The 22183-nt window shown below is 45.3% G+C and overlaps 2 protein-coding genes across 2 annotated transcripts; one reads left to right on the forward strand and one right to left on the reverse strand.

Moving 5' to 3' along the window:
• Window positions 1-1918: 1918 nt before the first annotated feature.
• LOC124701521 (cytokinin dehydrogenase 4-like) lies at window positions 1919-3520 on the forward strand. The gene is made up of 4 exons (XM_047233599.1): window positions 1919-2557; window positions 2670-2797; window positions 2898-3158; window positions 3254-3520. Exons 1-4 carry the CDS (start codon window positions 1948-1950, stop codon window positions 3518-3520), a joined length of 1266 nt encoding a protein of 421 aa, XP_047089555.1. The 5' UTR covers window positions 1919-1947.
• A 16954-nt stretch (window positions 3521-20474) lies between these two features.
• On the reverse strand, window positions 20475-21656 carry LOC124694754. The gene has a single exon (XM_047227705.1). The coding sequence runs from the start codon at window positions 21654-21656 to the stop codon at window positions 20475-20477; it is 1182 nt and encodes a 393-aa protein (XP_047083661.1).
• Window positions 21657-22183: the final 527 nt, after the last annotated feature.

A 22183-nucleotide genomic window follows, 5' to 3' on the forward strand; every position in this document is an offset into this window, starting at 1 on the left:
ACCCGACACCCTACCCACCACGGACAATGGCGAAGCCCTAGCTGGCAAAGCCATACAGCTTCCCCAACTCGGGTGGACAATCTCTCTTGGTGTGGTAGCGGAAATTAAAGTTAAAGTTGTTGATTTCGTTATGCAAATACTAATCTTTGTAGTATAAGTACCTCTTTGGTTTGTAGATATGAAAAGCGCAGGATTGCAGTGTCACGCCCACTCCAATCCTACATGATTCCATATGCACCAAAGTTTGTTTAATTCCATCACACAAAAAGGAAAATGTTTTGAAAAAAGAGTTTTGAGGGGATGTTAGATTCCATTGGCAAATGATTTCTTAGGGAAATATCATATAGGATTCAACCCTACAAATCGAATGAAAAATTACTGAAGATTTGAATTTTGATTCCTATACAAATCATTTGAATCAAAGAGGCTACTAAGTTCCCCAGATTAAACAAAATGGCTAGCTCCGTCATTTTTCCACACGCACAATCTCACATAGAACCTACATTAGACCTAAAAGTTGATTAGTTAAAGGAACTGCACCATTTGGCCATGTGGGAGACGTGCATGAGAGGAGAAGGAATCTGTCATTGTGGAGTCTGCCTACCAGAGAGGCACATATATGTGCAGCCGAGCGATCGACAAACCGGTCAAAGTGGTCTCAGCCCTGACCAGGACCCCCCTCTGCTTTCGCCTGTCGGGTTCGACCAAAGCACTTGGCCGCCGTCCGCTAATGCCCCTCGATCGTGTCGGTCTCACTCAGTTTGATCGAATCGAAACTCCATATTTTTTTTCCTTACATGCAAGCAGAAGCAGCTGCTGATGTTGCGTATCGACGCATGTGACAGGGCACGCACGCACGCAGATGATCGATCGATCGGGAGGGTCCAAGTTGTACCAGAAAAGGTGGTTGCCAGTATCGTGTACGGTAGCTGTACACGTTGCCATCACGCGGATGCTGTTAGATACGAGAAACTAACTGGTGACGGCCCCCACGCTTCTCCGACTCCCAGAATGACCACCATGATTGGTACCGTGGCGATCCAAGTCCATACGTTTCGAGGTAACTTGGCAGAACTTACATTGGAATTGATCCCCTTTCTCTGTCTGTCTCGTGAAGACAACATGTCGCTGTGGGTTGGGCACAGACAGGGTCATGCGCGCCATGTGACCTTGTGGTCGAATGCAACGGCAGCAGCTTCGGAGAAGATCCTGATCGTCTCGCATTCTCGCAATGGGGAATTTACAAATCCGAGAAGGATAGTTTCCTGGTCACCACCTTGCCGGAGGCTGGCGGCGATGCGAGGAACACACCTGCAAGATCCATGGGGAATATATGATCTCTGCCGTGCAGGATCGAATCGATCTCTGGTGCTCAGCTGACAGGTTAAGTCCACTCAATGTTGCCATGTCTCTTCATTGGGGTTTAAGTTTAACCGACACATGGTACCCTGCCCATGCATACATGTACTAGGAGTACTAGGCTTATGGGGAGGTGACCAGGCTGTAAAAAGAAACCTTTGTGGCCACTAGGAGATGTCTGCATCCCAAATGTGCAAGCAACACGGAGCTAGCAGGCGGTCGTCTTACGGATTCTACCAAACAGTGCCCAGGATTGGTTGACCACGCCACTTACCTCCCCGTGCTGCTGCTGCGGCTGCGGCTGCGTCGGCGTCGCCACCCAGCCTCCCTCTCTCCCTCCCTTTAAATCTCCCTCCCACTCCTTCTCCTCCCTCCATCCCCACGAACTTCACTCTCCTCTTCCACTCTCTCCTACTTCCCGCTTCCAACAACGAACTCACTCACTCGCTGTTGGCCGTGATAACTCTAGGTTGTTCTCGCTTGCAAGTTTCTCCCGGCCATCCAGCTTGACATCCACCAACCTGCCAAACTGCGTGGACACTTTGGGCTAACTAATCTTAATTGAGCTATAAAGTTAGCTAGGGAGCCATGGTGAAGGCGTCGATGGTGTGCTATCTCAAGCTGCTGCTCCTCCTCGCTCTCGGCGGGGTCACCATGCACGTGCCGGACGCCGACGTGCTCGCGCCGCTGGGGCCGGGGGCGCTGCGCCTCCATGGCCACCTCAGCTTCCACGACGTGGCCGCCGTGGCCCGGGACTTCGGCAACCGCTGCAGCCTGCTGCCGGCCGCCGTGCTCCACCCCGGCTCTGTGTCCGACATCGCCGCGGCCGTGCAGCGCGTGTTCCAGCTCGGCGAGCGCTCGCCGCTAACCGTGGCTGCACGCGGCCACGGCCACTCGCTCCTCGGCCAGTCCCAGACCGCCGGTGGGATCGTCGTCAAGATGGAGTCCCTCGGCGGCGACGCTAGGATGCAGGTGCACAACGGCGATGGTGCCGCCACACCTTACGTGGACGCCCCCGGAGGAGAGCTCTGGATCAACGTGCTGCATGAGACTCTCAAGCACGGGCTGGCGCCCAGGTCGTGGACCGACTACCTCCACCTCACTGTCGGCGGCACGCTGTCGAATGCTGGGGTCAGCGGCCAGGCGTTCCGGCATGGGCCGCAGATCAGCAATGTCAACCAGCTGGAGATTGTGACAGGTCTCATCTCACACAAAACCCCCACGCAAAGCAAGCACGTTGATTAACTAGCAATAGACCAGTAATAATCAACTACAGTGGCTCATATCTTTGTCATGAACATGGAATGCAGGAAGAGGAGATGTCGTCACCTGCTCGCCCGAGGAGAACTCTGACCTCTTCTACGGCGCTCTCGGCGGCCTGGGCCAGTTCGGCATCATCACCAGAGCCAGGATTGCTCTCCAGCCTGCACCAAAGATGGTAAGTTAATCAGATAACCAATTCCATTGCTCTCAGCTTCTGAATGCACACATAGATCATTTTCTTCGGCTGTATTCACTGACTGGATACACATTGACAGGTGAGGTGGATACGGGTGCTCTACTCGGACTTCGCGAGCTTCACCGAGGACCAGGAGGCGCTCATCTCAGCGGAGAAGACCTTCGACTACATCGAAGGGTTCGTGACCATCAACAGGACGGGCATCCTCAACAACTGGAGGACATCCTTCAAGCCGCAGGACCCAGTCCAGGCGAGCCACTTCCAGTCGGACGGAAGAGTGCTATACTGCCTAGAGATGACCAAGAACTTCAACGATGATGAGGCCGACATCATGGAACAGGTGAATTAATTATTTCTCGCTGCATCAAGATGTTGACGCGTTAGGCCCAGGTTGTGTGTGGTTTAATTAATCGGTCGTGTTTCTTGTCCTCACAGGAAGTTGGTGTGCTGCTGTCCCGGTTAAGATACATACAGTCGACTCTTTTCCACACCGATGTCACCTACCTGGATTTCCTGGACAGGGTGCACTCCTCCGAGCTGAAGCTCAGGGCTCAGGGCCTCTGGGAAGTTCCACACCCATGGCTGAACCTTCTAATCCCAAGAAGCACAATCCACAAGTTTGCGAGCGAAGTCTTCGGCAAGATCCTGAAAGACAGCAACAATGGCCCCATACTTCTTTACCCAGTGAACAGATCAAAGTAAGTAGCTTCAAAACAATTACCGCCTCATGTAAATCACAACTGGTCGGTAACTCAATAGTTCTAACAACGCACTGAATGGTTTTTTAACAGGTGGGACAACAGGACGTCAGTAGTCATACCAGATGAAGAAATCTTCTACCTTGTGGGGTTCCTGTCTTCGGCACCGTCGCTCTCAGGCCACGGCAGCGTCGAACATGCAGTGAACCTGAACAACAAAATAGTCGACTTCTGTGAGAAGGCCAACGTTGGGATGAAGCAGTATTTAGCACCCTACACTACGCAGCAGCAGTGGAAAGCCCACTTTGGGGCGAGGTGGGAGACATTTGAACGGAGGAAACACATGTACGATCCCCTAGCAATCCTAGCCCCAGGACAGAGAATATTTCCAAAGGCATCACTGCCTATGTCGTTGTGACAGTATCTGCACGCTATGTAAAGGCCTCTGTAAAGCATATAATGTACATAAATGTAGGTAAAAATATCTCTTTGTAAAGACAAGATCTGCGAAGAAAAGGTAGCCTGCAACTAGTAGTAGTAGTAGTGGGAGGTACCTCAAAATACTTCAAAGTAGGGCAGCCTGACCTTAACTCTGGGTTGTAGAGGATGTAACTTTGATGGAGGCCATCTTTCGATGATTACAATGTTTCATGTAACAACATAAGTCCAGCTGTTGTTACAGCGTAGATAAGAGTTGTGTAATCGTTAACCAGTGTTAATCATGTAGAGTTGCTTGTGTTCAGTTAGCAGCGGCAGAAAGCAGATTCAGGGTAGACCCTGCATTATGAAAAAAAAAACTTTCTGTTAGACACATGTACCTTGGATCTCATCTCCGAACTATCTGCAAACATTAAGCATTATATATTAATCTTCACGAACAAAAATGATATGTCCTGAACTATGCATGCAACAGCAAAGTTCCTTGTCATTTTATTAAACATATTGTTTCTAACAGTGAACTTGTTTGGAAATTTCCTCCACATGTGCGTCCAACACTATCAGTTCACAATACATGGGGTGAACTAGTTGTTCAACTTCTGTAGGTTATACAAATAATTGGTACCAAAGAATGGGCAGGAATGAAAGTGCAAAGTTCTGCTGAGGAGGGAACATAGAAAGAAATGCCCTAAAAGCTGGACAGCAAATGATGCAATACTCCTGCAATTTATACCAATCAATTATGATCTGCTACTGTCCCTAATAATTATCTGTCCAGTAGCAAAAGAAAAATAGAGAAGAGAAACAATCCAATTTGACAAATACTCAGGCTTAGCTAGAGTGCACTGTTCCAATATTATCTAAACCAAATCACAAGAGCATTTGCACGCAGCTTCATCCATTTAATTAACCTCAAAGTTCGAGTTGCCACTGGATGGGGATAAATAATCAGATCGATGATTTCCCTAATCAACATTCATGAAATAAACCGTCCTAAATAGTGGCATTAATTTGTTGCATCTTCAAGCACCAACCATAAAATGGACATTGCAGAGCTAATCTGGTACAGATAAAAGTTGTCAACTAAATAAGTAGAAATATAGCTGTACTCTGGCGCATCATACGTGAAAAAGAAATAGTATGCAGTGTCAAAAGGAGCATCGGAGGTACCAGCTCACAGAAAGTGATAGATTACACAGAACCATCATAGCTAATAAAGGGTTAGTATTTGTGACGGGTTTCAGTAGTCTGACAAGAACTGGATTACGTTAGAGGACAATTAAGGAACACGTACTGATCTAATCTACAGTACTGACAAGAAACCAGGTGTTGATTGATGTCCAGATGTTATGCAAGCCTGTCTAAATCTACATGTATCGTTTTTGGACTGAACCAACACAAGCTGTAATGAACTAGTGGCAAACTCTGTCTGCTACCATCAGAAGCAACACCTATCAACGACTATTGCACACTGCATGTGGTGTGGATTACAGTAACATGAACACCATTTGGTCCTAAGTATCACAAGACTGAAACTACTCATTTGATCTGACCGTACACAGCCATTGAATGCCAGCTTGTTCACAGAAAACACGATGCAGCACCCCAAAGAGCAGTGTAGGTACCAGCTGACAGAAAGCTATATATCACCCAGAACACATCAACGCTATTAACGGGTTCATATCTGTCAAGGCCCTGACAGGAACTGGATAACGTTGGAGCGTAATGAAGGAACTTGTACTGATCTAACCTTCAATACTGACAAAAAAAAACAAGCCTGATTGATGTCCAGATGTTAGGCAAACCCGTCTAACTCTACCTGTATCATTTTGGACTGAACCAAGACAACTAGTGGTACACTTCGGCAAGTACTACCAGAAGCATCACCTGGAGCCTGGAGGCCAAACCTGTCAACAACTATTGCGCACTGCATGTGGATTACAGCAACATGAACATGACTGTTATGGTCGTATCAAGAACATTGCTGCTGAGCATTCGATCCTAAGTATCACCAGACTGAAACTACTCATTTGATCTGACCACACGCAGCCATTGAATGCCAGCTTTTTCAGCACTGGTTACAGTCCTACAGAGTACAGAAAAATAACACATACAATGCATGAACCTTCCAATAACAGTTGTTGACATGTCATTCACGGCAAAGGATAAATAAGCTGACTGGAAGATGATGGGTCAGTTGCCTGAAACTACTGGCGATTGACCTCACTTCGGCCTGTAGACAGTATATCTAGCCAAGCTTATCCATGTAAGATCAATCATTCATTCAGGATCAGCAGAACTGACAGCAAGGGCGGAAAGTCGCGCCGCGAAATCGAATCGGTGACGCGATCGTTCCAAAACCCACGGCTCAAACCCCACGCGCGCGCACAGGGCACCGGTACTGCCACGCTGAGGACGGCGCACTTCAGTTCGGTAAGCTACAGAAGAATTTTCGGGGGGGACGAACGCTCAACGGAAACAAAAAAAAATCGCCGCCCCGCGCGCGCGCGCGACTGTGCGTTCCTATATCCCACGCGCTCGCGCGCGGTGCCTCTTCCACAATCCTCCAAACCCTAATTCCAACCGCTGGATGCACGCGACGCGAGGGGTCCGATAGTAGCCCCGGAATCGCTGGATCGGCGGCCGTGGCGCGCGCGTGCGTGAGACGGATCGGAACGGCGGAGCGACGCGAATCGGGAAGGAGGGAGGAGGGAGAGCTCACTTTGCGTCCCGCGGGGCGCCGAGAAGGAGAGTGCCGCGCGCTGTCGCGCCGCGCCGGGAGGAGGCGAGAGGCGGTGGCGCGCGGAGCGGAGAGGCGGAGAGGTATGTGGAGGAAGGCGTCGCGCCTTCCGGCAACGGCGCACGCGGGGAGTTGTATATATGGGCCTCGGCATTCGCGGCGTGTGGTCCACGCACGCGTGCATGACCGTGGGCCGCTTCTTTTGGTTTCTGTTGAATTTTTTTCTTGCAAGACGGCCATTTTTTTCAGGAAAGCCATAACGACGACTTTATTATTGATTAACGACATAAGCTAAAAAAATTTATTAACAGCAAGTACTACCTCCATACCGGTTTACAGGGCAATTACGCATTTCGAGAAAAAATCTTGACTATAAATTTATTCTATAATATATAAGATATATTCCACAAAAATTATACCATTAGATTCATATTCCAAAGAGGTTTTTAATGGTATTTTTTTTGTAATATATATCCTATATTTTATTGACCAAATTGTTAGTCAATTTTTTTCTCGAAAAATGTAATTATTCTGTAAACCGGTATGGAGGGAGTACTAGTATAGATACTCTCTCCGTCCATAAATAGATGTCATATATTTATCTAAATTTAGATGTATCTATACACTAAATAGTGTCTATATACATCCAAAATTTAATAAATCTAAGACATCTATTTATGAACATAGGTAGTACATTTTTTCTGAGAAGCTCAGTGAGAAAAAAATGGTGATCCTCGTACAGCCTATAATTTCTAATATTTTAAGCCCATCTATTATTCCAGCTTGTGAGTTGTAGAAAATAAAGTTTAGTCTCACATTTCTAGTTAAGAGGGTTGAATCAGCTTATAAAAACTGTTATTCTAGTTTCACCAAGTGAGCGAGAAAGGAAGGACCTCCGTTCACCACGCGTCACGCCTGTTTCGTGAATCGAGTTAGAAACAGGTTTTTTGAAAGACTAGTTTTTTATTGTTGCACCACTGAGGTGAGGTGCATACGTGTCAACGTGCGTGTATGCGTGATCACCGTGTGTCTCTATCATCCAACGCGTGGTGTTTAGGTCGGCGGTTCCCTTCTCAAGCTATAGAGAGACATAACACATCTAGAGGTCTCATGTCACATTTGTCTCTCTCTCTTGCGGCCCTGTTTCTTTTGTTATGTGATCCTCTAGTCTTCCTCATCCTAGCGATTGCATGCACGGTCGTCAGGGATAGCAGGTCTCCGAAACCCCGTCAGTCGAGTTCATGTACTTGGATACATGTGATAAGGTCTCTGGTGAGTGTCTCCGCGCAACTGCTCGCCTCTGTCGTCTGCTTCCTCCCCGGCTTAGTTCCTTGATAGGCGACTTCGCAACTCCATTGATGACATCAATAACGGTTGTGGTGATGCTACGGTGATGACCTTCCCTGGTGCAATGTACGTGCTTCTTGAAAGTACGCGACGAACGACAAGAGGGGGTGAATAGGAGCTAATCAAAATTTTAATCCTTTCAAGTTTTAGGCTTTAATGCAAAGGAAGATTCTTAACAAGGTGATAATCTAGATGAATAACAAAATACAAATAACTTGCAACTAAGAGACAAGAGTAAAAGTAAGATGTAGACTTCGGGGAGACAAGTGACATGAGATTTGTTTCCCATAGGTCCTTCCAAAATAGAAGATCTTCTATGTTAGAGAGGTGTGGTGCTATAAAGGTCTACGAACAGCCACAAAAGATATACACATGGTTGAGGCACGACTCCACAACTCAATTGGAGAATCCCAACAACATCACGAGATTACACAACACGAACTCGTAGGCTAGCTACCAAACCTAAACACAGGGTTGAGGCACGACTCCAGAACTCAATAGGAGAATCCCAAATCCCAATAGCATCATGAGATTATGCAAGACCAACTCACGATAGCCTCTCAATAAGGATCCTCATAGAAGGAGACCTAAGGGTTACAAGGTCCTGAAAGGAAGTAAGGGGAATCAAATTCCTTCGGTGGATGGGTTGATTAGGCACTCCTCTTTCAATTTCGTAAGTTTTGGAGTGACTTGCTGGCTACAGTGGAAGATCCACGTACTTAAAAGCTCATCAGCAACGGAGAATAGAGGGGGAGAGAGAGAGAGAGAGAGAGAGAGAGAGAGAGAGAGAGAGAGAGAGAGAAACGAGCCGCCTCCTTTAAAAAGAAAGGATGCCTAGATGAATCTAAGAGATAAACGAAGTTCCTGTATAAAGGCACATTTCCTTGCTAAGAAACAGATACCAAGATCAACTAACCACCTTTCCCATGGACCCTGTGATCAAGAGATGACAGTTCTCTTCTTAATCTATAGACAGAACATGTTGCATAAGTAAATATTCAAGTTGACTTGTATCACGTAGGAAATCTCATACAAAAATCATGCTTACCTTTTCATCAATGGAAGCCAGGTAGGCATCATATTGGAAATCGTAAGCACACAAAACAATTAGCGAGACAACATGATAAAACAGAAACATGAGAAGCTGAAGTAGTATATATTTTCTTTCAGGCAAGAGGAGTACATTTTTTTCAAGTTCAATCTAACCCATGCGGGAGGGGAACATGTTCTGCTGATATATTCCCCCAAAGCATCATAGTAACCCATCTGATGAATGTCGAAGCAATGAAATTGATGGGATTCGTAGCATAGAAAACAAAAATTTTCCTACCGCAAGAACGAAAACCAAGCCAAGATCTAATCTAGTAGACGGTAGCAACGAGGAGATGATGAGACTAACCCTCGAAGATTCGCAAAGCTTAACGAGATTAGATCTCGGGGTGGATGTAGACGATCACTTGCCGCTTGCAAAAGCGCGTAGAAGATCTTGATCTCGACGGTGCCACAATCGGGCAGCACCTCCGTACTCGGTCACACGTTCGGTGTTGATGAAGACGACGTCCTTCTCCCTCGTTCCGGCCGGGCAGCGGAAGTAGTAGATCCTCCTTGGAATCCCGGCAAGCACGACGGCGTGGTGGCGGTGGTGGTGGAGAACTCCGGCAGGGCTTCGCCTAAGCGTATGCGGGAGTTGCGGTGGAGGAGGAGGCGGCTAGGGTTTGGGGAGAGGCTAGGGTTTGGGGCGCCGGCCTCAAGGGTGCGGCCAACTATGGGGCTTGAGTTGGCCGGGGCCCTCCCCTTGCTCCTCTATTTATAGGTGGAAGCCCCAAGACTTGTCTCCCAAGTCTTCGAATAAGACCCCAACACCAAACCTACCTTTGGTGGGAAACCTACTTAAGGGGCGAGTCCTACTCAAGGTGGGACTCCAACCTTTCCTTGAGGTGGGGTGGCCGGCCACCTTAGGTGGAGCCCACCTGGGACTACTCCCTTAGGGTTTGGCCGGCCAGGGTTGTGGAGTCCCTCCGGGACTCCACCTTCCATAGTGCGTTTCTTCCGGACTTTTCTAGAACCTTCTAGAACCTTCCATAAATGCACCGGATCATTTCCAAACATGGAATATGACTTCCTATATATGAATCTTATTCTCCGGACCATTCCGAACTCCTCGTGATGTCCCGGATCCCATCCGAGACTCCGAACAAAACTTCGAACTCCATTTCCAAATTCCATATCTACTCAAACGACATCAAACCTTAAGTGTGTCACCCTACGGCTCGCGAACTATGTAGACATGGTTGAGACTTCTCTCCGACCAATAACCAATAGCGGGATCTGGAGATCCATAATGGCTCCCACATATTCAACGATGACTTAGTGATCGAATGAACCATTTACATACGATACCGATTCCCTTTGTCTCACGATATATTACTTGTCCGAGGTTTGATCATCGGTATCACGATACCTTGTTCAACCTCGTCTCCTGACAAGTACTCTTTACTCGTACCGTGGTATGTGGTCTCTTATGAACCATTCATATGCTTGCAAGCCATTTAGACGACATTCCACCGAGAGGGCCCAGAGTATATCTATCCGTCATCGGGATGGACAAATCCCACCGTTGATCCATATGCCTCAAGCTCATACTTTCCGGATACCTAATCCCACCTTTATAACCACCCATTTACGCAAGTGGCGTTTGATGTAATCAAAGTACCCTTCCGGTATAACCGATTTATATGATCTCATGGTCGAAAGGACTTGGTAACTATGTATCGAAAGCTTATAGCAAATGAACTTAATGACGTGATCTTATGCTACGCTTAATTGGGTGTGTCCATTACATCATTCACATAATGATATAACCTTGTCATTAATAACATCCAATGCTTATGATCACGAAACGATGATCATCTATTAAACAACAAGCTAGTTATACAAGAGGCTCACTAGGGACTTCTTGTTGTTTACATAACACACATGTATCAATGTTTCGGTTAATACAATTATAGCATGGTATATAAACATTTATCATAAACACAAAGATATATAATAACCAATTTATTATTGCCTTTTGGGCATATCTCCAACAGTCTCCCACTTGCACTAGAGTCAATAATCTAGATTACATTGTAAGGTACCTAACACCCATGGCATTCTGGTGTTGGTCATGCTTTGCCCTAGGGAGAGCTTTAGTCAACGGATCTGCTACATTCGGATCGGTGTGTACTTTGCAAATCTTTACTTCTCCATCTTCGATGTACTCGCGAATCGAATGAAAACGCAGCTTGATATGCTTTAGCTTCTTGTGTGACCTTGGTTCTTGTGCATTGGCGATGGCACCCATGTTGTCACAATAAATGACTAGTGGGTCCAATGCACTAGGAACCACACCGAGCTCAACAATGAACCTCTTCATCCATACCGCTTCCGATGAAGCCTCCGAAGCCGCTATGTATTCCGATTCTCGTTGAAGACTTCGCCATCGTGCACCGCTTGGAGCTGCACCAGCCTACCGCAAGCACCATTCAATATAAACACGTACCCGGACCGAGACTTAGAGTCATCGTGATCGTTGTTCCAACTTGCATCGGTGTAACTTGTTACAACGAGCTCTTGGTCACCACCATAACAAAGAAACATATCCTTAGTTCTTTTCAAGTACTTCAGGATATCCTTGACCGTTGTCCAGATGTTCCATTCCCGGATCACTTTGATATCTCGCTAGTCAAACTAACAAGCATGTGCTATATCCGGTCTAGTACACAAGCATGGCATACATGATAGAGCCTATCGCCGAGGCATAGGGGATCCGATTCATCCTCTCTCTTCTTCTCGCCGTAGCCGGACCTTGAGTTTTACTCAAGACCTTACCTGGCAACATCGGTAAGAATCCTTTCTTACTCTCATCCATTCTAAACTTCTTTAGAATCTTGTCCAGGTATGTACTCTGTGAAATCCCTATTAGGCGTCTTGATCTATCTCGATAAATCTTGATGCCTAAAATGTACGCTGCTTCACCAAGGTCTTTCATTGAAAAACACTTATTCAAATAACCTTTTACACTGCTTAATAGTTCTATATCATTCCCAATCAATAATATGTCATCTACATATAATATTGGGAATGCTACAGAGCTCCCACTCACTTTCTTGTAAATACAGGCCTCTCCATGGCACTGTATAAACCCGAAGTCTTTGATCACCTTATCAAAGCGTCGGTTCCAACTCCTGGATGCTTGCTTCAGTCCATAAATGGAACGCTGAAGTTTGCATACCATGTCAGCATTTTTAGGGTCGACAAAACCTTTGGGTTGTACCATATACAACTCTTCCTCAATGTCACCATTAAGGAACGCCGTTTTGACATCCATCTGCCAAATCTCATAATCGAAAAATGCAGCTATTGCTAACAAAATCCTCACAGATTTTAGCTTCGCTACAGGTGAGAAAGTCTCATCGTAGTCAACACCTTGAATTTGTCGGAAACCCTTTGCGACAAGTCGAGCTTTATAGACAGTAACATTACCGTCAGCATCTGTTTTTCTCTTGAAGATCCATTTATTCTCAATAGCCTTGCGGCTATCGGGTAGATCTACCAAAGTCCATACTTTGTTATCATACATGGATCCCATTTCGGATTTCATGGCTTCTTGCCATTTGTTGGAATCTGGGCTCATCATCGCTTCTTCATACGTCGCAGGGTCCTCATCATTGTTGTCCACAATCATGAGATTTAGACAAGGATCATACCAATCGAGAGTGGTACGCTCCCTTGTCGACCTACGAGGTTCAGCAGCTACCTCGCTCGAAGTTTCATGATCTTTATCATTAGCTTCCTCTCATTACGGTGCGGGCGGCACAGGAACATCTTCCGGCATCTGCGCTACTCGATCAACGAGAGAAGGTTCAGCAACCTCGTCGAGTTCTACTTTTCTTCCAGATCACTTCTTTAGTGAGAACTTCTTTCTCAAGAAAGGTTCCGTTCTTAGCAACAAAGATTTTGCCTTCGGATCTCGTGATAGAAAGTATACCCTATAGTTTCCTTAGGGTATCCTATGAAGACGCATTTCTCCGCTTTGGGTTCTAGCTTGTCCGGTTGTAACTTTTTTACATAGGCTTCGCAACCCCAAACTTTAAGGAACGACAGCTTAGGTTTCTTATTAAACCATAATTCATACGGTGTCGTTGCAACGGATTTCGATGGTGCCCTATTTAAAGTGAATGCAGCTGTCTCTAACGCATAACCCCAAAATGATAACGGCAAATCAGTAAGAGACATCATAGAACGAACCATATCTAAGAGAGTTCGATTACGACGTTCGGACACACCATTGCGCTGTGGTGTTCCCGGCGGTGTCAATCGTGAAAGTATTCCGCATTTCTTTAAATGCATGCCAAACTCATAACTCAGATATTCGCCTCCGCGATCAGAACGCAGAAACTTGATCTTCTTGTTACGTTGATTTTTTACTTCACTTTGGAATTCCTTGAACTTTTGGAAAGTCTCGGATTTATGTTTCATGAAATAGATATACCCATATCTACTCAGATCATCTGTGAAGGTTAGAACATAACGATAACCACCGCGCGAAGCTACACTCATTGGTCCGCACACATCGGTATGAATGATTTCCAATAAGTCTGTAGCTCGCTCCATAATACCAGAGAATGGAGTCTTAGTCATTTTTCCCATTAGACATGCTTCGCATCTGTCAAGTGACTGAAAGTCAAGTAACTCAAGTAGTCCATCTGCATGGAGTTTCTTCATGCGTTTCACTCCAATATGACCAAGACGACAGTGCCACATATAAGTAGAATTATCATTCAATTTAATTCGCTTAGCATCAATGTTATGAACATGTGTATCGCTACTATCGAGATTTAATAGAAATAAACCATTCTTCTCAGGCACATGACCATAAAAGATATTATTCATAAAAATAGAACAACCATTATTCTCAGACTTGAATGAATAACCGTCTTGCATTAAACAAGATCCAGATATAATGTTCATGCTCAACGCAGGCACCAAATAACAATTATTAAGGTTTAAAACTAATCCCGATGGTAGATGTAGAGGAAGCGTGCCGACAGCGATCACATCGACCTTGGATCCATTTCCAACGCGCATCGTTACTTCATCCCTCGCTAGGCTTCGTTTATTCCGTAGTTCCTGTTTCGAGTTACAAATGTGAGCAACCGAACCAAGTATCAAATACCCAGGCACTAGTACGAGAACCAGTGAGATAAACATCTATAACATGTATATCAGATATACCTTTCTTCTTCTTGACAAGGCCGCTCTTCAGACCAGCCAGATACTTGGAGCAATTCCGCTTCCAGTGCCCCTTCCCATTGCAGTAATAGCAGTCAGTATCAGGTTTAGGGCCACCCTTAGGCTTCTCAGGATGAGCGGCAGCTTTCTTGCCACCCTTCTTGAGGTCCTTCTTAGGTTTGCCCTGTTTCTTGAACTTGGTGGTCTTATTGACCATCAACACTTGGTGCTCTTTCTGTATCTCAACCTCAGCAGATTTCAGCATGGAGAAGAGTTCAGGTAACTCCTTGTTCATGTTCTGCATATTATAGTTCATCACGAAGTTCTTGTAACTTGGTGGCAGTGATTGGAGAACACGATGAATACCCAGCTGGTTAGGGATCACAATCCCCAAGTCACTGAGCTTCCTCGCATGTCCGGACATAGCGAACATGTGCTCACTAACGGAGCTGCCCTCTTCCATCATGCAGCCGAAGAACTGCTTCGAGGCCTCATAGCTCTCCACGGCCGCATGAGTTTCAAAGATAACTTTGAGCTCACGCATCATATCACAAGGGTCGTGGTGCTCAAAACGCTTTTGGAGCTCTGCCTCTAGGCTGCATAGGATGGCACACTGAACTTGAGAGTACACTTTAGCCCGAGCTTCGAAAACATTCTTTTCTTCCTCAGATACTAGAGGAGGTGGTGTGGAACCTAGCGGTGCATCAAGCACATATTGCAGATTTCCGCCATTGAGGAAGATCCTCACATGACGGAACCAGTCGGTGAAGTTGCTACCATTGCTTTTAAGCTTTTCTTTCTCTAGGAACTGGTTAAAATTGATTGATGGGGACGCCATGATCTACAACAATTATTTGCAATAGTTTAGACTAGGTTTATGACAAATTGAGTTCAAATTTTAATTTAACAAAATTAAAAACTAGGTGAACTCCCACTCAAAACAATATCCCTCGCATTGTCTTAGTGATCACACGAACCAAATCCACCACACCAAGCCCGATCATCACGAACAAGATGTAATTTCAATGGCGAACACCCAAGTGTTCATCATATCAATCATATGACTCATGCTCTACCTTTCGGTATTCCGTGTTCCGAGACCATGTCTGTACATGCTAGGCTCGTCAAGGCAACCTTAGTACCCGCGTGTACAAATATTGGCTTGTACCCGTTGTATGCACATGTAGAATCTATCACACCCGATCATCACGAGATGCTTCGAAACGACAAGTCTTAGCAACGGTGCATACTAAGGATGAACACTTTATTATCTTGATATTTAGAGAGAGGGATCATCTTATAATGCTACCGTCGCGATCTAAGCAATATAAGATGCATAAAAAGGATTAACATCTCATGCAATTCATATGTGATATGATATGGCCCTTTTGTCTTTGCGCCTTTGATCTTCATCTCCAAAGCACGGACATGATCCTCCATCATCAACGGGCATGATCTCCATCATCGTCGGCATAGCACCAAGGTCAATGGCGCCGTCTTCATGATTGTCCTCCATGTAGCAACTATTACAACTACTTTGAAATACTACTCAACATGAAATTTAAAGACAACCATAAGGCTCCCGCCGGTTGCCACAATACAATAATGATCATCTCATACATATTCATCATCACATTATGGCCATATCACATCACCAAACCCTGCAAAAACAAGTTAGACGCCTCTAATTGGTTTGCATATTTTACGTGGTTTAGGGTTTTCGCATAAGATCCAATCTACCTACGAACATGAACCACAACGGTGATACTAATGTTGTCAATAGAAAGAGTAAATTGGATCTTCACTATAGTGGGAGAGACAGACACCCGCAAAGCCACTTATGCAATACAAGTTGCATGTCGAACGTGGGGCAAGTCTCATGAACGCGGTCATGTAAAGTTAGCCCGAGCCGCTTCATCCCATTATGCCGCAAGATGCAAAGTACACGAACTAAAGACAACAAAAGCATCAACGCCCACAAAACAATTGTGTTCTACTCGTGCAACCAATCTATGCATAGACACGGCTCTGATACCACTGATGGGATTCGTAGCATAGAAAACAAAAATTTCCTACCGCAAGAACGAAAACCAAGCCAAGATCTAATCTAGTAGACGGTAGCAACGAGGAGATGATGAGACTAACCCTCGAAGATTCGCAAAGCTTAACGAGATTAGATCTCGGGGTGGATGTAGACGATCACTTGCCGCTTGCAAAAGCGCGTATAAGATCTTGATCTCGACGGTGCCACAATCGGGCAACACCTCCGTACTCGGTCACACGTTCGGTGTTGATGAAGACGACGTCCTTCTCCCCGTTCCAGCGGGCAGCGGAAGTAGTAGATCCTCCTTGGAATCCCGGCAGCACGACGGCGTGGTGGCGGTGGTGGTGGAGAACTCCGGCAGGGCTTCGCCTAAGCGTATGCGGGAGTTGCGGTGGAGGAGGAGGCGGCTAGGGTTTGGGGAGAGGCTAGGGTTTGGGACGCCGGCCTCAAGGGTGCGGCCAACTATGGGGCTTGAGTTGGCCGGCCCCCTCCCCTTGCCCCTCTATTTATAGGTGGAAGCCCCAAGGCTTGTCTCCCAAGTCTTCGAATAAGACCCCAACACCAAACCTACCTTTGGTGGGAAACCTACTTAAGGGGGGAGTCCTACTCAAGGTGGGACTCCCACCTTTCCTTGAGGTGGGGTGGCCGGCCACCTTAGGTGGAGCCCACCTGGGACTCCTCCCTTAGGGTTTGGCCGGCCAGGGTTGTGGAGTCCCTCCGGGACTCCACCTTCCATAGTGCGTTTCTTCCGGACTTTTCTAGAACCTTCTAGAACCTTCCATAAATGCACCGGATCATTTCCAAAACATGGAATATGACTTCCTATATATGAATCTTATTCTCCGGACCATTCCGGAACTTCTCGTGATGTCCTGCATCCCATCCGAGACTCCGAACAAAACTTCGAACTCCATTTCCAAATTCCATATCTACTCAAACGACATCAAACCTTAAGTGTGTCACCCTACGGTTCGCGAACTATGTAGACATGGTTGAGACTTCTCTCCGACCAATAACCAATAGCGGGATCTGGAGATCCATAATGGCTCCCACATATTCAACGATGACTTAGTGATCGAATGAACCATTTACATACGATACCGATTCCCTTTGTCTCACGATATATTACTTGTCCGAGGTTTGATCATCGGTATCACGATACCTTGTTCAACCTCGTCTCCTGACAAGTACTCTTTACTCATACCGTTGTATGTGGTCTCTTATGAACCATTCATATGCTTGCAAGCCATTTAGACGACATTCCACCGAGAGGGCCCAGAGTATATCTATCCGTCATCGGGATGGACAAATCCCACTGTTGATCCATATGCCTCAAGCTCATACTTTCCGGATACCTAATCCCACCTTTATAACCACCCATTTACGCAAGTGGCGTTTGATGTAATCAAAGTACCCTTCCGGTATAACTGATTTATATGATCTCATGGTCGAAAGGACTTGGTAACTATGTATCGAAAGCTTATAGCAAATGAACTTAATGACGTGATCTTATGCTACGCTTAATTGGGTGTGTCCATTACATCATTCACATAATGATATAACCTTGTCATTAATAACATCCAATGCTCATGATCACGAAACAATGATCATCTATTAATCAACAAGCTAGTTATACAAGAGGCTCACTAGGGACTTCTTGTTGTTTACATAACACACATGTATCAATGTTTCGGTTAATACAATTATAGCATGGTATATAAACATTTATCATAAACACAAAGATATATAATAACCAATTTATTATTGCCTCTTGGGCATATCTCCAACAGAAATATCACTGTCAAGCTTCCATTTTCCATAAAAACTATACATAGTTACTTAATTAGGTGTGCTCGAGCCTTTTGCTTAGAGATCCGCTTCCAAACCTCAAGGTAGACACGATTGAAGCCCTTGTGCGTGTCGAAATTGCTGAACACTGCATATATAATCATGAATGAAAGTAATATCAGAAGTATCAAATAACATCACCAAGTACATTAATTACGATGAAGCCACCCATAACTGAATATCTAAAAAGATTATGGAACACTGGCCCAATCTTCATCGCTTGAAGACAAGCCCTACTTTCATATTTCTCCCACTACACAACCAAAATTAATCGTTATTATGGAATTTTAATTCCCTTTGACAATGAGGTTTGCTTGCTTTAGCATTACTCACTCGGTTTCTAAATAATTAAAGTTCTAGGTTTTTCCTAAGTCAAACTTCTCTTACTTTGGTAGAGTTTACAGAAAAATGTGCTAATATCAACAACATCAAATCTATATAGTATGAAAATATATATTATGATGAATCTAATGAAACTGAACTGGTGTGTTGATATAATTTTCTATAGCCCTGGTCAAACTTAAATTAAGTTAACTTAGAACAAACCTATAACTTCAATTATTTAGGGATGGACGGAGCATGAACATATTGAGCAAAATTTGCTGCATTGGCAATTTAGCATAAATAACAGGTTATCTTTCAAAGTTCTTTGCACTATTGAATATTACCAGAAAATCTTCATTTCTGACAAATCTTCCATATAGGCAATATTTGATACACACTAATCAATCTTATAACATTCAGCACAATTCTGTTGGATGTCCTGGTATACACTCTGCTGGAAACTTCAATCTTTTTAGTGAAACAAAAAGAGGTTCTTAAGATCCAAGTTACATGACTGGCACGTATGTGTTCTACGACAGTTACACAATTGCACTTCCAAAGCTTCTTATATGTTAACCAACTTGATAGCAAATACCTGCAAAGACTAACTAAGAAAAACCAAACCCAGTTAAATGGCATACCTGGGTTAGAGGATGCAAAAACCCATTACGGTAATTTGTTTTCTCATCCATTTCCATTACATCATCAAAAGAAACATAGCTTCTGGTAGAATCTTGTTGATGTGCAATATTATTAGCTATTTTCTCTATCCAGGCATATCATGCTCCTAGAAGGATAGAATAAATGAATAATACAAGTTTATCGCATTACTATATGACAGTTCGGCAGGGTGGTGACCCAAAGAAAAAAATCAGCAGGGTCATCACATATATCCAGCAAGGAACGGTTACTGCACAGCAAAGTGCTTTTGGCTAACAAATTCCAGTGATCCGTTTACAAGTTTCCAAAAATTTCAAAAGAAATATCATGTGTACATGAGGGGATAAACATGAATCTGCAATTCTTTAAGAGAAAAATGATCTACTTGGTAGTTAATCAAGCATTTGTGTGCTGATCTGCATAGTAAATAGTGTTAAACAGTATTGTTTCAGATAACCGCATTTATCTTGTTCAGCTCAGTGGCGGAGCCAGGACAACAACACAGTGTTGTCAGCTTAATGTTGTGTAGTCAAATACATGTATTTATGTAAAATTTTAATTATTTTTTACATACATTTAGCTTGTATTGTTTAAGAACTGTGTAGTCATTTGACTACACAGCCCAAGTGTGGCTCCGCCACTGGTTCAGCTATGCATTGAAAAAAAATCCACAAGAAACTGTAACATATGTCAGTGAGCGCCCATAACATACTGAACATCTCACATGCACTCCTTCTACAATCGTTTGAGTCTTTCAGTGCTCCCCCGTACAGAACATAGTAATTACTGACGAATCTCCGTTCAAGCAATGTCTTATACATACAGTCTCGCAAGATTCAGGCCGGTTCAGCCGGATCTCTTGCTATACAACGTCGTGAACTTAAAGTCTTTTTTTGTGAAATGAACAGAGGTTCTAAAGATTCCAGTTACATAATGGCAGCATCTAGTGCTCTACGCTTGTGACCCATTTGCATTCCTAAGCTGATTATTTTGTCAACCAACTTCGTAACGACTAACAAGTAAATGCGGAGAACCCAATAGCATAGAGAATGATAACTACTGTTTGGATAGCATTGACAGATACACCAGGTACTAAGAGGGTTCAACCTAATACGAGGGACACACAGCATAAAAACACATTAGTTAGCCATATATAGAGCTGCAACTGAACCCATCATAGTAATTTTGATTTCTCATCCATTTCCATCACATAACCGAAGAAACAGAGTTTTTACACCCAGCAGTAGGCGAGTAAACGTATTACAAAGATTGAACATAGTGGGATCATTCCTGTTGATCATGTCCTGCATTCAGGCCCGGGAAGATAGGAGGCCAGCTCAACATAAGAGGAAAGATATCGGTATAGCGGAAAGCCGAATAACCAAAACGAAGGTGATCATACGCCAGCTCAACCACCCTTCTCCTGAGATGAACATAAATGACATTAGCGCTTGCTGGATGATTCAAGAACACGAACTCTGCATTATCCCCAACTGCAGCAACGTTGACGAAATCTCCACCAGCACAGACCCTCCTGCTGCACACAACTCGTGTGCATTCCTCCTGGACACAAAACGTGTCCACCAGGAGCCAACCACCTGAGCCATCGTCGTCGCCGGTAACCTTATGGAGCCACACACTAAGCTGAAACCATTGTGCGCTGACAAGATAGAGGTCCGAATCCGCAAATGAGAGCTTGAAGTTGCCCCCGACTCCATCTGGGTGGTCAAGGATGAAGAAGCGTGCTGTCGCCAAATCCAGCCCCAGGGTGTACCCGACGGAGGTCGCCATGAATATCTTGCCGTGGATGGGAGGCGACATATTTTCGAAGTAGGGTTCGGGATAGGGAGGCTGTATCTCTGTCTCGGCGGTGGTAGGGGCGCCCCATCCGCCGGATCCGAGGACGCACACTTCCACGGAGACTTTCCGCCCGTCGCTCCAGAGACGCAGCAAGGTGATGCCGTCTCGGCCGCCATCCTCGGGTAGGGAAATGCAACGGTAGCCCCCGTCTCGGCCATTGTGCGGCAGCGGGGTTGGCGGGAGCACCGACTCGGACTCTTCGAGCAGCGGCGACAGGATGGAGTACCTGAATCTGTCGTCTTCGAAGAACTTGGTGATGAGGCGGCCGTTCCGGCAGTGCGTGATACTCTGGTGTCTGCGGGCGAAGACGTCGGCGCAGGAGGAGGCCGCGCGGCGTGAGATAGCGGCGAGCTCCGGGGTCTGCGGGAGCTGCACCAACTGACACCTGCCGGGGTAGTCGATGCAGAAGCCGAGGAGTCGGGGTGGGTGGCGGTCGCTGAAGCTGCGGAGGAAGGCCGGCTCGGAGGCCTGGAGAAGCCACCGCTTGGAGACGAGGGCGGCGCGGACGAGGTGGTTGGGAAAGCCGAGGAGGAGGAGGATCTCGCGGAGGAGGTCGTCGTCGCCTAGCACCGCTGCCACCGTCGCAGTCCGTCCGTGGCCTTCCATTTTGGAGGAGTTTGCAGGGTTTCGTTGCTGTGGAAGAAGAGCAGAAACGGAGGGGATTATTTAATTAGCCCCAGTTTTGCGACCCGGACGTTTGGAACCCGGGTGCGCGCGCACCCGTTTACGAAAAGTTCAAAAAATGTTATTTAAAAATTTTCAAAAAAATGTGAAGTAAATTTTTGCATGTACATATTATGTTGATACTTACTCGTGTAAGTTTTCACGAAAAAATACCATTGTGTGTGGCCTGCATAAAAATGACAAAATGTCCAAATGAGAATAGTGAACATGAATTGTACTATTCACAGGAATAGGAATTTGCATTTTGTCATTTTTGTGTAGGTCACATACAATGGTATTTTTCCGTGAAAACACACACAAGTAAGTATCAACATAGTATATACATGCAAAATTTTACTTCACACTTTTTTGAAACTTTTAAATAGCATTATTTTGAACTTTACGTAAACGGGTGCGCGCGTACCCATGTTCCATTCACCATTTCCGCCAGTTTTGACACTTGTTTCATG

The sequence above is a fragment of the Lolium rigidum genome, chromosome 3, assembly GCF_022539505.1.
Source record: "Lolium rigidum isolate FL_2022 chromosome 3, APGP_CSIRO_Lrig_0.1, whole genome shotgun sequence".
NCBI classification, from domain to species: domain Eukaryota; kingdom Viridiplantae; phylum Streptophyta; class Magnoliopsida; order Poales; family Poaceae; genus Lolium; species Lolium rigidum.